Source organism: Gadus morhua, chromosome 12 (genome assembly GCF_902167405.1).
Source record: "Gadus morhua chromosome 12, gadMor3.0, whole genome shotgun sequence".
Classification (NCBI taxonomy): Eukaryota; Metazoa; Chordata; class Actinopteri; order Gadiformes; family Gadidae; genus Gadus; species Gadus morhua.
In genome coordinates this window covers 26790742-26806144 of record NC_044059.1, presented here as the reverse complement: position 1 = coordinate 26806144, position 15403 = coordinate 26790742, and the positions used below count along the sequence as shown (strand labels likewise).

At 43.3% G+C, this 15403-nt stretch overlaps 1 protein-coding gene across 3 annotated transcripts; it reads left to right on the top strand.

The window, feature by feature from the left end:
* The first annotated feature begins 1834 nt into the window (after positions 1-1834).
* Positions 1835-9434, top strand: LOC115556062 (uncharacterized). Of its 3 annotated transcripts, XM_030373179.1 has the most exons (10): positions 1835-2192; positions 4709-4809; positions 4909-5067; positions 5177-5370; positions 5543-5679; positions 5766-5859; positions 5952-6284; positions 6388-6559; positions 6753-6880; positions 7007-9313. In XM_030373179.1, exons 2-10 carry the CDS (start codon positions 4716-4718, stop codon positions 7325-7327), a joined length of 1632 nt encoding a protein of 543 aa, XP_030229039.1. In that variant the 5' UTR covers positions 1835-2192; positions 4709-4715; the 3' UTR covers positions 7328-9313. The 3 variants fall into 3 exon arrangements, with proteins under 3 accessions (XP_030229039.1, XP_030229040.1, XP_030229038.1); XM_030373180.1 differs by lacking the exon at positions 1835-2192 and having other exon boundaries at positions 4296-4809; XM_030373178.1 differs by lacking the exons at positions 1835-2192; positions 4709-4809; positions 4909-5067; ... (1 more) ...; positions 5543-5679; positions 5766-5859 and having other exon boundaries at positions 5955-6284; positions 7007-9434.
* The last annotated feature ends 5969 nt before the right edge of the window (positions 9435-15403 follow it).

Below are 15403 nucleotides of genomic sequence, written 5' to 3'. Positions count from 1 at the left end.
AGGCGTTCCTTTGTCTGGCTGGTTCCTCGGCGTGACGCGTCCTTTGTTCCGGCTCAGGTGGCGTGTAAGCAGCTCTGAATTGGAATCGCCATTCAGACGCTCGCTAACTAAACCCCCCCCCCCCCCACCCCCCCATCCCCAACCCAGGAGATACCATTCCAAAACAGAGGGGGGCTACCTATTTGTTTAACACTGACGACGCCATTGTCTTTATGTGTCGGCGGGGTTTCAGCACTGGACAGCTCCCCTTGGCACGGTCCACCGCCATTGTCTTTATGTGTCGGCGGGGTTTCAGCACTGGACAGCTCCCCTTGGCACGGCCCACCGGCGCTCGCGGTTAACTTCTGCCCGGGCGATTAACACCGTTCAAGGACCACCGTTAAATCATCGGACCATCCCAGCCACACACACGCAACGTTGTGTTGAGACGCACGCAAAATGAAATGCGCGTGTTTGCATTTCAACACGAATGTATTGTTAGTGTTGAAAAGTAGTTTTCAGACAGGTCACGTTTTGGACAGAGGTATTATATGAGGACAAAGTGAGGCTGATGTGGCTTCCTGTGTGCGGATCCTTGGAGGGAGATGGTGTGTTTAGGAGAGAGGCATTAAGAGTTAGTTGTATCTAAAAGGGTAAAACACCCCCCCACACACACACACACACCTCCATAAACTGAGTCCTTCAGACGTAAAGGTTGTGTGGAGGAAACAAAAGGACATTAGCAGGTGCAGCAGGAGAAGACAGGCCATTAATGGAGGGCCCTCATTTGCAGATGATTTCTCTCTCTCTCTCTCTCTCTCTCTCTCTCTCTCTCTCTCTCTCTCTCTCTCTCTCTCTCTCTCTCTCTCTCTCTCCCTCTCCCACACGCTCTATTTTCTCTTTCTTGATGTTTTATCTCTTTCTTGCCCTTCCTCTCTCTCTCTTTATCAATCTCTCTCGCCCTTCCTCTCTCTAGAGCCTTTTCTCTCCGTTTACCTCTCTGTCTCTCAGTCATTCTGTATTGTTTGGCTCTTGCTTTATTCCAATCCACCTCCGTTTTTACTTCTCTCTGTATCTATTCATCTCTCCCCCATCCCTCTCTCTTTCGCTCTGCCTGCATGGCTTTGCCTGGATCCCTGGTGTATGGATATTTATAATGTGGAGGCATCAGTGTGATACATATTTGAGCTTTTATCACTAATCAGAGATCCAGCTCCTACTAAGGTGTTGGCATCTACCAATCAGGGGGATTTATGGCGGAGACGAGGGAATTATTGTAATTAATTTTATTCAAATCCCTCACATTCGGGCCTATTCAATGCGACTTTCGTTTTCTCATTACCGCTGTGTGTGTGTGTGTGTGCATGTGTATGTGTCTGTGCATGTGTGTGTGTGGGTGGGTGGTTGTGTATGTGTGTCTCTGTGTCTGTGTGCCTGTGGTTTTGAACACTGCATTTTATCCATGTGCACGTGCAGTCCATCGTGTATGTAGGTGTGTGTCTGGTGTGTGTGTGTGCATATATGCACACCCGTGGGTCTGCATATATGCGTTCCGCGTGTGAGTTCCGTCATGCCATTGATATCAGGAAACGCTTCAGGTCAGACACAATGAAAGCCTTTGCAATGAAAGAAGGGTTCCGAGCATATTTCGTCATCTCGATTACTATATGTAAATATATATGCAGTATATATGTACCAGTATCTTACCTGTATCTTACCTCTATCATGCCTTCATCTTACCTGTATCTTACCTGCATCTTACCTGCATCTTACCTGCATCTTACCTGCATCTTACCTGCATCTTACCTGCATCTTTCCTGTATCTTACCTTGTATCTTACCTGCATCTTACACAGCAAATTGAGGAGAGTTAAAATGTTGGTGTTGAGGAAGTTTGAGTTAGAGCATAGTTAAATATACTCTGAAAAGAGTCAAATCCCGTATATTTAACTCTAATTTTTCAAAGAGTTGGTGTTAAAACAGGGTGTCAAAACGAATTATCTTCAAATCAAATCTGTAAGTGTCTTTGTAGTAAAATTAACTCTGAATAATTGAACACTTAACTCCAAACCTGGAAGTGACACTTCAGGTGTAAATTTCTGGTAAATTGACCCTCCCCCACCATAGCCTATAAAGCCGACGTGGTACACACTACGCAGTCTCGTCTCAACGGTGCAAGGAGTCTGTTTGAAACCTGCATCCTCTTGTGATTTGGTAAGTAAGTCAACTTTTGTATTTCTTTTAACATTAGTTTCTCATATTAAGGCTATATTTCGCCTCCGGCCCCCTGTGTATTTTAAACCGGGATCATTTGTAGGCCTATTTCATTTGGTGGTCAAACTGATAAAATGGTCACGCATATTTTGCTATCTTTAGGCCTACTTGTTTTCAAGGTGTATGACTTGGCTTCGGTATTACAAGTTCAGTATATAATAATGCATCCTCATATAAAGGGGATCAATATTGCGTCATGATGTAGGACAGCTGGAGTGTGGCTAATGTATAAATTGGACATGCTAATGTCCGCTAGCTTGATGCTAATTGTTAGCTACTTTTCAATGTGTTAGGGTGCACTCACACTAGGCCATCTTGCCGTGGCCGTTTTCACACCTAACCGTGCTCAAATCTGCCAGTGTGAGTGTGGCCTTAATATCAGTGACGGCTGGTGGTGCTTTTAGGTGGGTGGGCTAACATTTATCAATACTTCACAGGGCCAGACGCCATGAGGTCACCTTTATATCTCTGTTCATAACTTTCATACATTGTGAATGATTTTTAAACAAGAATAAGTTGTAGAGAAATGCGTGTCTTTATTTGAAGCACAATTATAAAGAAAAATAAGGTGTTTAAAGTGCTTCACTGAGCTGAAATTGAACATTTCGAACTAAACCATTAAGCAAAATAAAACATTTTTTCGTGCTTAAAGTATTAAACAATTAAAATGTTGACCGGTCTCCCTTTGCGAAAAAATGCGGCTGTAGACGATCACACACTCTTTGGTCGAGACGTCTGTCTCGCCGTGAATCGTGAACATGATCGTGAAGGACATGTATGTGGCGTTTCCGACGTCCGCAGCTGTCTTTTGCTTTAAGGTGTCGCCTATTACCGCAATGAATTGTGCACATGCCATCTCATTGCTATACGTTGGGTTGACGTTTAATCCATTTTTCTTCATGAGAATAATTTCGGATTTAAATTTGGTGAAGGGCAACTCCTCTTTGGCAATGTTGTATGCCACATTATATTTGATCATTTCTGATTCCTTAGAGAACCTTATTGTTACTGCCTGTCGCTGAAATGCAGCTGGCAGAGGGGCCAATTTCTCTCCACACTTGTCATGTCATGTTGGGTTATTTAGACATATGCTTTTTTAATGTATCGATACGAAACGTTGTTGACCCGCTTACAAATGCACTATTACCGGCCATATTCTGGCGGGCTAAATGAAATTAGCCCAAATAGGGGCGTGTCACGACACCTGCCAATCACAATGAAATGGCCGCTTACCCATGTGCTTGGGCTGAAGTAAGCAAGTACGCGGTTTCGAACACACCGGGTCGGTGTATTCGAAACCGCGTACTTGCTTACTACTCTTACTAACTATGACGTCAAATTGAGTATGCAGAACGTAGTAAGCGAGTTTTAGGTAAGCGAGTAGTATCCGAATGTCTTTACTTCCGGAAAGATTTTGTGTAAGCATCGCTAGCTTACTAGACGTACTCAACTGTCCCAGAATGCACTGCGTCTATTCAAAAGAACAGTGGAAGCAATGGCGCTAAACGGGGAGCCGCAGCAGCAGTGCTTTTAATAATTGTTTAATAATTGTTTTTAACATATCACCGCAAATCCTTAGGTTGAAGATGTACTGTGACGTTAAATGTGACGTTTATATATTTATTTATTTATAATATTTATTAACGGCGCCCGGCCGGTAGGTTATTGACACGTCATTTGATTCACGTCATCTGAGGTGGTTAAGTAAGAACGGTCTTCCGAACGTCGATTACTCAAAATGGATTACTCAATCATTATTTAAGGATTCGAGAAGTAAGCCAAGTATTGAGTAGGTAGTAAGCAAGTAGGTGGTTTCGAACACACATTTAAACATTCTGGTTTAAATGACTTTAGCCCATATGGGAAGCATGTGAAGGGGGCGTGTCACGATACCTGTCATTCAAAATGTTATGGAAGCTTACGCTACCGCTTGGGCTGAATACATTTAGCCCATTCACGATTCAAGATATATCATATATCCTGGGTTTTTCTGTCACTTTTTGGTGCTGTTGCTGCTTTAGGTTCTACCAAAATATAAAAGAATATGTTCTACGTTTTTTAATAATTATATAAAATAAAACATGTTTACTGTAAAAGGTAGGGAGGGCTTAGCCCTGTTAGCCCATTAATACCAGCCGTCCCTGGTTAATATGGTGTATGTGTTGTGCTAAAAGCCTATACGGGTTAGCCTATTGTGTAGACTATATTAGCTTAAAGTGAAATCTTATGTCTTGGTACTGTAAGTCATTCTGAAATGATTACTGTTTTAGTTGAGTATATTTATTGCTCATTGTTAAAAAAATAATAATGTACATTTATTACATAAGGGAATTAATTATTATTATTACATCTATCACAATAGTACATGCATAGAATAAATACCACTGAAATGGTTAGGTTTAACTTGCGTAGTCTATTGTGCAGAATGCTAACCTCATTCATTTATTTGATTGCAGGCTGAAAATGCTGGCAAAAGTGGAATATGGGGGAGTCCAAAAATACATTAAAGTTCCTCAAACTGATGACAATTTCCATTTCCTCCAGTTTCTTCAAGAAGGTCTGTGTAATTCAAACAAAGGAATAATTATTGCTCAAATAGCTATATTGATAATAGATGAGGTGGCTTAAGTTTTTATTTATTTTTTATTTCTCCCAGCAACGGACAAATTTAGTCTGCAGGCTCAACATCTATCCGAGGGTGTGTTAGCCTTGACTGATGCATCAGATACCGAGGTTGATGCAGACACATTTGATGAGCTGATAAAGTCAGGGGTCCGAAACTTCAAGGTTGGATACCGCAAGTACCCAGTGACGGGTAAGGATAAACCTTTTGAGTCCAAGCACCCGTATATTATGGAGGCAGGGTGTTCATGTTCATGCTTTTCCACTAATCGGTGTGTATGTATTTTTGACTTCATTTCTAGAGTTGGACATTGAATTGGTGGAATACAACTCGCAGTCCTCCGTATTGTCAGACTCCACAGCATCACCAGTTTCATTGCCAGGACCCCCCGCATCACCAGCTTCTGCAAATTCAGATTCGACCATCATCCTCCCATCCACTAAAGAGAGGAGGAAGAGAGGCCTGGTAGAGCTGGAACGTAATGAAGCAAGACAGGTAAACCTTGAAACTGTCTGTAAAATGTACTGGATTTTAAGATTATTAGATTAATTTATAACAGTATATAGTGTTACTAAACTAATGTAACAAAGCTTAGGGCCCTAATTAAATAATACATTTGTTTAAACGTGAAGCTACTGGTTACTTAAAAAAAAAAATGTTTTTGCAGAAAGTTGATACTATTCTGAGGTCCAACCCGAAAGGAGAAGAAATCTTCAAAGAATATGACAAAACTAAGACGCTGTCAGACACAACACGCAGACATATGATCAACATTCTGGTTGCAGAAATGACAGATTCACATGGGTAAGAAATCCTTTCAAATGACAGAGCAAAAACATTAATAAGAAACAAATGTAATAAACTGTATGTGTGTATCTATTTTTTCAAAGGAGGATTCCCCCCAGAAGTGTCAGGACTAGTTATGCACTCGGAATTGTGAACCTTTTCCCATATCTACAAGATCCGTACTCAGAGCATGGATATGCAAGTCTTTTTGATATCCAAAAACAGTTGTTTTCATCATCAATCTATATTTCTGCCTTATATTTCTAAATGTTTTGATTGTGTGTGAACAGGAACATTACTATGACCCTGAGGCGAATACTGGCTATCTTGCTTGGAGACTCAAGACAGTCCAACGCAACACGCACGATGGCCTCGGTGGGCATTCCAGGCCCAATCCCCAGGGCAGCCCAACAACCCACCGAGAATCTTTGTTGATTGCTGAACAGCTCAAGGATGAGGAGTGCAGAGAGGCCGTGTCTGTAATAAGACACTCCACAGATGAATCCGTGGTCAAAGAGAAGATGAGAGCCACCTTCGAATACAGACAGAAGCTGGTTCATGACCAGGATGCAACATCTTCAGTCTTTGACGTCTTCCCTCGTTTCCTTGACATACCCGGACTGGTAAGGATATCTATAGACTATTTGATAGTGTTATAAATATTTGAATACTGAATCCTTCTAAATGCAAGTAACCTGTAAATGGATGTTGTATCTCTGTTTAAAGATTGACCAGGATTTCTCACTGATGTTTGGGGACGAAGTGTCTGGAAAGTTTCTTGCAAAGTGGCCTTCATGTTTCAAGCCCAAAGTCATCAGAGAAAGCCAGAGTCTTCCTTTCAGTCTTCATGTTGAGGAACTGCGGGCAGGTTGCAACCCTGAGACTGAGAATGATCATGGTAAATGTGGATAGTCTTCCTGTATCAATAATATCTCAATTTGTTTTAATTATTCACATATGCAGTTCAGCTTTTTTTAACATAATGATCAGCTGCTCTTTTAGCTAAATGGCAAATGTATGAACCCTAACCCTATAAGAAAGGTGATACTTTTTTTTTAATTTTCCGTGTTCTGTCCTTTTTTGTCTTCAAGGCTGGGATAGTGATATGTCAGCTCTCCTGTTGCTGTTGCATCTTCTGCCCCCTACATCAAGAGGCCATAAGAAAACTGTCAAGATCAGCGCCGCACAGGCAGAGGACCATCTTGTTAGATTTGTTAAGGTATGTACCATGAACTTGTACTGTATGTAAATAAGTTTGAGATGTAGGTTGACAAAGGACTAAGACGGGAGCTGTTTATCTACTATAGTATGCTAAGCATATCCATTTGTGTCTTTGTAACTATAGCATGGAGCCAGCCTCACTACATTCCTGGAGAAAGTTGATGCCAGACAGCCTTTCCTCCTCTGCACTGGACAGCAAAAGAAGAAAGTCGAGAGATTCTTCATCGTTGTGGACAACAAACCGATCCCATGCAACGCCCTGACGTCGGTGGGTGCCTTTGATGGGCTATTCAAAGCTCATTATGTTTTCAGCCTCTCTTATGATGAAGCCCTCTTCGGTTTCTACACCTTCATTCAAACCACAGTCTACAACATAGATGTTGGAAGCACAAAGGAAACGCCACGAGTCAAGGAGCTGAGAGCACGACTGCTACGTGAGGCTTAAATTCCCACCATTGCACAAAGGTCAAGGAATTGTTAAAAAAAAACTTCAGTGATTATGTTCACCTGTTTTGTTTGCAAAACACACCACAAAAATTGTTCGCTTCTATGTCAACATTTAAAGTTCCAACACGGTTTATACCCAGCCAAAAACCTACGTTTGAAGTGTGGAGAACAAGGATGTCCTTCTTCTTTTTGTACATACAATGGCTTCAGGAAGCATCTTAACAATGTACACAGTCATCACCATGATGAACAGGTTGATACCAACCAGGAAGAGGACATGCAAAGACATTCTGATGTTGAATTATCAAGTGATGAGCCAACAACTTCTGCATCCCTGTTGCAGGTTCCCCCTGTTATCACACCGAACTCTCTTGATAGTATGTGCGGCTCAATTGTTGCACACTTACAAGCTTCTGGTGTTGCTGAAAGCACGGTCCAAACAATAGTTAGTTCAATGGAGGAAGTTGTCAGTGATGTACAAATTCAAACACGAGAGGCAGTTTTCCAAACATTTTCCGCCGAAAATAAGGAGTCAGAAATGTGTAAGAAAATAGAGCACAGTTTAAATAAATTAGATAATCCTTTTTCAAAATTGAACACGGAGACAAAGAGAAAGAAATATTTTTCTGAAAAATGGGACATAGTAGAGCCTAAAGAATTGGTCCTTGGAGTGAGATTGGATACACGTAGAGATAGACCTACAGGTGTTTATAGTCAGATTCCTGTTACAGACAAGTACATGTATGTACCCATTTTAGGTACATTAAAATCCATTTTCAAAAACAGTGAGATAAGAGAGGGCTTCTTGCAAGAGAAACGCAGTAAAACAGGGATGTACCAAGACATTAATGATGGGTTATATTTCCAAAACCATCCTCTGTTCTCACAACATAGACATGCCTTACAAATCTTGCTCTACTACGACGATTTTGAAACGGCTAACCCACTAGGTTCCAAGAAGGGGATCCACAAACTTGGATGTGTTTATTTTACTTTAAAGAACCTCCCACCAAAGTTGAACTCTGTGCTAATGAATGTACATCTTGCAGCTCTTTTCTACACAGAGGATTTAAAGACATATGGTTTTGATCTAATACTAAAGCCTCTAATAGATGATTTGAAAATATTAGAAACAACAGGAATCCAGCTTCCATTCATTAACGAACCATTGTTTGGCTCCGTCATACAAATCACAGGCGATAATCTTGCTTTAAATGGCTTGTTGGGTTTTGTTGAAAGTTTTAGCGCAACCTACTGTTGTAGGTTCTGTTTAACTAATAAGGAAGAAATTCAATCTGTATTTACTGAGAATAATCCTGGACTTGTTCTGCGCTCCAAAGAACTTTATGTTGAACATTGTAATGCACTAAGTGAAGATCCTACTCTACCTTCCGTTTATGGTGTTAAAAAAGCTTGTGTGCTCAATTCATTACATTATTTTCATAGTTCTGACAATTATACGGTCGATATAATGCATGATTTGTTAGAGGGTGTCGTACAGTATGAGCTGAAGCTTTTTTTTCAGTACCTGATTAAAAATGGTTACACCTCTATTAAAACGCTGTTACACAGAGTACAGAGTTTTAATTATGGTTTCTTAGAACGCAAAAACAAACCAAGTGGGTTAAAAATTGATGATAACAGCAAGCACTTAGGTATAAATGCTATTCAGTCACTGTGCATTCTCCGAAATACTCCACTTATTTTTGGTGATATCGTTGAAAGGGACAATAAACACTGGAACTTAGTGCTTCTTTTGTTACATATTGTTAATATAGTGTTCTCACCTATATTTACTGATGGCATGATATGTTACCTAAAACATTTGATCTGTGACCACCATACCATGTTCAAAACGTTGTTCCCTGATAAAAGATTGATTCCCAAACACCACTTAATGATCCACTATCCAAGATTATTGAAAAAAATTGGTCCTCTTATCCATATGTGGTGTATGCGATTCGAAGCCAAACACAATTTTTTTTTAAAAAGTCAAAGAAAAATTTCAAAAATCTTATAAAATCTCTAGTAAATCAGCATCAGCGTCAACAAGCTTTTTACTTTGAAAATTATTATTTTAAGAGATTTGAGTTTGGTCCTTTAAAAACAAACTATTGATAGTTTGAAAGGTGGAGAATTACTTTGTCAAATATTGCTTTTAGACCCATGTTCACATGTTTCAACTACTAGTTGGGTCAGAAATTATGGCACTGAATACCAGAGAGATCTATTTATATGCACTGGAACATCCCATGACTTACCTGTGTTCAAGAAAATCTGTAATATCATAATACATGATCAGCGTGCTTTCATAATAGGTTGTACTGTTGACACCTTGTACTTTGATGAACATTTTCATGCATACTGTATAGAGGAGCAGAATAATGACAATTCTCTGGTTTGCATTGACCAGCTCACCTATTTTAAACCCTTTGACAAGCAGTATTCTAATGATGGTGAGATATACATTGTTCCATATTGCCACATGTTTTAAGAAGCAGTGTTTATGTGGTGAATGTTTTAAATAAATGTTTTTTGAAACTGAAAATGACCTCGTAATTTCTGCCATTTTTATTCTACAGAGCATTTTATTTAGGAAATCCAGAAAGCTACATTTTCACCTTTACAGTGTTAAATTGAGGCAACACTTCTATAGTTAAAAAACAACCCTGTGAGAGAGTTGATGTCTAACACTGCATAAAAGAGTTAAAAGGGCTAACTCTAACAGTGTTAAGACATTTTACATTTTAACTCCACAAGTGTTAATAATAACACTCAATAAGTGTTAAGGTACTAACACTTCAAAAAGAGTGAAATTAACTCTATGTGGTGTGGACCCATATAGACACTTTAAAAGAGTTGAAATCAAATCTGACAGTGTTAATTTGGGTTTGCCGACTTTGCTGTGTACAAACATGTTACAACCATTGCAACAATTTACACCCCTGGCAATCAGGCACATATATCTCTTACTGGCAATTATTAATGCTAGAAATATACTGTAGGTGTGTATATATATATATATATATATATATATATATATATATATGTATATATATATAGCTAGAACATTCTTCTTTTCTTCTTTCAGCACTTTTATTTTTCCAATCTTTCAGATAAAAATATTTGACCTGCAGCGTGAGAGACAGGGGCCGATTACAACAGCGGAGATAAATGGAGGACGCTGCAAACACACGGGCAGGGAGAGAGAGAGAGGTGCATCCACACCCATAACAGGCACGAGGGAGATGAGCACGACGAGACGGACCGGAAGAGAGTCAGCAAGTGTGGGGGGAAGAAATTTAAATAAATCTCCAGAAAGGCGTACAGACAAGAATAAGACTCGCGCTTAGCGGCAAACAAAGGGGAACACAAACACGTGGGGCGGGGGAGAGAGATGAACGAAGATCAGGAACACGTCTCAGGAGGTCCTGACGGCCCCGGATCACGGAGTGGGTCGTCTATAGTCTAGGGGGCATGTGGACGGGGGTGGAGGAGGGGGTGGAGGAGGGGCGAGCGTGTGGACCGATGGGGGATGGGGTGAAGATGCTATCAGACCAGGTGGAGCAGGTATGGAGGCCGAGAGCAGCCGGCTGGCCGGGCCTTGAAGCCCTCCGCCTGGTGGATTTGTTAAAAGCCTGACCTGAAGCCCCCCTGCACCCAGCCGGATCTCTCTCTATTGTGTCCAGGCTCAGCCTTCGGCTGATTGGTGGATCCCGGGGCTTTGTAGGGGTTTTGCCACATGACAGATATCAGAAAATTGTCTCCTTAAGAGGTTAGGCATTGTGTACGGGTGTGTGTGTGTGTGTGTGTGTGTGTGTGTGTGTGTGTGTGTGTGTGTGTGTGTGTGTGTGTGTGTGTGTGTGTGTGTGTGTGTGTGTGTGTGTGTGTGTGTGTGTGTGTGTGTGTGTGTGTGCGTGTGTGAATGTGAGAAAGAGAAAGTGTATAGGTGGGTGTGTGTGCGTCTGTCTGTCTGTATGTCTGTCTGTCTGTCTGTCTGTCTGTTCGCTGTCTGTGTGTCTGTGTGTGTGATGGGCTGACGGTGGATAAGGGAATACAGATCAGGGAATGTGCTGAGCTGAACAGAAGGAGCTGCAGAGCTTAGAGAGGTGAAAGATTAGTTCAAGTCTGCTTGTGTTGAGGAGATTCTCTGACCTGTGTATGATGTGTGTATCACACTAAATTGTCAGGCGAAACGAATCTATCTATCGATCTATCTATCTATCTATCTATCTATCTATCTATCTATCTATCTATCTATCTATCTATCTATCTATCTATCTATCTATCTATCTATCTATCTATCTATCTATCTATCTATCTATCATTTAATCAATAGATCTATCTGTCTCTTTGTCTGTCTGTCTGTCTATCTAACTGTATCTCTCTGTCTGCATCTTTATCTCTCTATCTATCTTTTATCTGTATGTGTCTTTCTATCTATTTGTACATCTATCTTTAAATAACTGACTATGAGGATTTTAAAGAAAAGGTATTCTTGTTGTGATGTACGTACTAGTTTAGTGTCTTGTAAGAAGTATTGAACAGCAGCCATATTACACCGCTCTCGACCAGACTGTGCTTCTCATCTCCTTCTGTGGATTTGCCTCTGGCTGCAGGGATGAAAAATTGGGAACACTGCATTGATTTTGGTATAAAATTCTCTAAATTTAGCAACACTTCACGGGACAGATATCTCGCATGTAGACTGGCCAGCCACTCATCTGTCTGTAATGAGGTTGCCAATGTGTATTGTGTGTGTGTGTGTGTGTGTGTGTGTGTGTGTGTGTGTGTGTGTGTGTGTGTGTGTGTGTGTGTGTGTGTGTGTGTGTGTGTGTGTGTGTGTGTGTGTGCGTGCGTGCGTGTGCGTGTGCGTGTGCGTGTGTGTGTGTGTGTGTTCTGTTTGTTTATGTGCATGCGTGTGTGTGCCTGTGTGTGTAATATTCTAATTAGCAGAGTCCTAGTCAAGTTCTTCATTTGCTTGCTATCATTGCAGCACCCAATTATTCTAGTTGATGCGCTCGCCTCTCACATGTTGTGTACATTTCTGTACGGCAATTATCACTTAGCGGCTCCACACACACAGTGCCTGCAGATGAAGCGAGGTCTGGGGTTCAACTCCATTTTCAATTCCAGTCCTGCCACATTCAAGGCAAATGATTAAGTCAACCAATAGTCAAGTGTTTTTTTTCCCCAGTCGAAGGCTGTGTGTGTGTGTGTGTGTGTGTGTGTGTGTGTGTGTGTGTGTGTGTGTGTGTGTGTGTGTGTGTGTGTGTGTGTGTGTGTGTGTGTGTGTGTGTGTGTGTGTGTGTGTGTGTGTTCCAGCGTGCATGCTGATGAGTGTGGATAGGTCTCTTTTCAGCCTGTATAAATGCAGGCGGGGATTCATGTTCCAGGGCTACTATGTCACCGTAGTCTCTGCTGCTTCCTCTGACTCTTTTGACACACAGCAGACATGCAACCACAGAATGTCAACAGCTACCATTGCTGGCTTTATTATTGATCTATTTCTTATTTTGGCACACTGCGAGTCTCTAATGGCGCTAGGACCACACTGGAAGCAAGCTTTTTCCTCCTCCATCTCCCTCCTTATCCGTATTCCTCCTTCTCGTCTTCCTCCTCCTCCTCCTTCACCCTCTCCTTGTCCTACTGCCTCTCATCCCCCTCCTCTCTCCCCCAGTTGCCTCCTTCTCTTACTCTTCCTCCTCCTCCTCCTCCTCCCTTTCCTTATCCTTCTCCTCCTCTCTCCCCCAGCCTCCTCCTTCTCTTACTCTTCCTCCTCCTCCTCCTCCTCCCTTTCCTTATCCTTCTCCTCCTCTCTCCCCCAGCCTCCTCCTTCTCTTACTCTTCCTCCTCCTCCTCCTCCCTTTCCTTATCCTTCTCCTCCTCTCTCCCCCAGCCTCCTCCTTCTCTTACTCTTCCTCCTCCTCCTCCTCCCTTTCCTTATCCTTCTCCTCCTCTCTCCCCCAGCCTCCTCCTTCTCTTACTCTTCCTCCTCCTCCTCCTCCCTTTCCTTATCCTTCTCCTCCTCTCTCCCCCAGCCTCCTCCTTCTCTTACTCTTCCTCCTCCTCCTCCTCCTCCCTTTCCTTATCCTCCTCCTCCTCCCTCCGCCTCCTCTTCCTCCTCCTCCTCCTTTTCTTCCTCCACCTCCTCTCCACCTCTCAAGAAGGGCGTCTGGGTGCCGCAGGGCCGGACGTCCCCTCCTGTCCCTCCTTCTCCGGGCTCCTGGTCTCTCAGCTGTAATTATCGGACTCTTCCATATGTCCGTCTCGCTAATGACTCTGGGTCAGCCGAGCCACAGCCGAGCCCGCGCCCCCGGGACCCCCCCTGATACACTTGTCAGCTGCTCACAGAACTGTGGCAGGGATTACTGAATCCACCATGGGTATATGTGTAAGTGTGTTTATATGCATATGTGTATGTGCTCGTCTTTTTGCGTGTGTTTGCTGTGCGTGCGTGTAAGTGTGTTTGTATGCATGTGTGCGTATATCTTTAAGTGTGTTTGTATGCATGTGTGTGTGTGTGGGTGTGTGTGTGTGTGTGTGTGTACGTGTGTGTGCTTGTCTGTGTGTGTCCCTGTGAGAGAGAGAGAGAGAGGGAGAGAGAGAGAGAGAGGCAGCAAGACGGAGAGAGAGAGAGAGAGAGAGAGAGAGAGAGAGAGAGGGGGAGAGGGGGGGAGGGAGGGGGAGAGAGGGAGAGCGAGGGAGAGAGAGCGAGGCAGCAAGACAGAGAGAGAGAGCGATAGCATGTCTTGGCGGGTCCTTGGAGGCTGGCCTGGCCTGTCTTCGCTGTCCAGATCGGGGTTCAGATTGATCGGAAAGTGCTCTTGGTGATGGATGCCTCTCTGTTCCAGGAATACCAGCTGAGCTGTTAATCACTGGCCTCTGCTACGGGGCACAGTCGACTAGTTACTGCAGCAATCTGCCTCTTATGTTTGCCCTGTGAACGTGTTAAGTGGGCACAGTTGTCAGCACCAATATGTTCCTGCAAATACATCATCGTCTCTGATTCAGTTTGATACACGCACGCCTCCCACCTCGTGAACACTGTCTCTCGGTGAATAGCTAGCTCTGTGACGTCACCGCAATGTTCATACATGCGATTAGAACTCCTTGATTTCCACGCTTAGATCGCCAGAGAAACACGCGAGTATTGTCCCTCCTGCATACATGCATGCACGCGCGCGCCTTCACAAATACAGGAGTAGATACAACTACATGTAGGCAGACAGACATACAGATGTAGGGTGAAGACATTCAAACCCACTGCCTTATGCAGACACACTCACACACGCACACACGCACTCTCACACACACTCATACACGCACGCACGCACGCACGGACACACACATACACGCACGCACGCACGCACGCACGCACGCACGCACGCACGCACGCACGCACGCACGCACGCACGCACGCACGCACGCACAGCTTTTTGACCAGTGTGGGCTGGAGGAGGCAGTGTGTGTCCCAGGGTGAGTTCTAATTGGGACTCTTCCCGGGCGGGCCTTCATTGTTTTGACAGGGAAGGAATAAGCAGTGGGCGCGTTTAAGCTGGGGCTGTCTCCCTGCTCCTCAGAGCTCTTTCCTCCCTCCTCCCTCCTCCCTCCTCTTCTCGCTTATTATCTAGCCTCCTCGCCTCCTCTCCTCCTCTCTCTAGTCGCCCTGCCTCCCTTCTCCTCCCTAGGCTCTTCTCTCCTCCCCCCTCTCTCCTCCACCCTCTTTCCTTCCTCCTCCCCGGATCCCTCACCTCATTTCCTATTACTGTTCTCCCACCACCTGTAGTGTTTTATTCCCTTCGCCTCCTTTGTGTTGACTGAGTTGCATCGACAGGCCAAAAAGCAAGCAGTTATGCAGATGAAGACTGGATGTATGACCCAGTAACGGGTCAAAGAACTGTGTGTGTGTGTGTGTGTGTGTGTGTGTGTGTGTGTGTGTGTGTGTGTGTGTGTGTGTGTGTGTGTGTGTGTGTGTGTGTGTGTGTGTGTGTGTGTGTGTGTGTGTGTGTGTGTGTGTGTGTGTGTGTTTATGCTATTATATGCCCTCATGAGGATGAGTCAGGCTGATGTG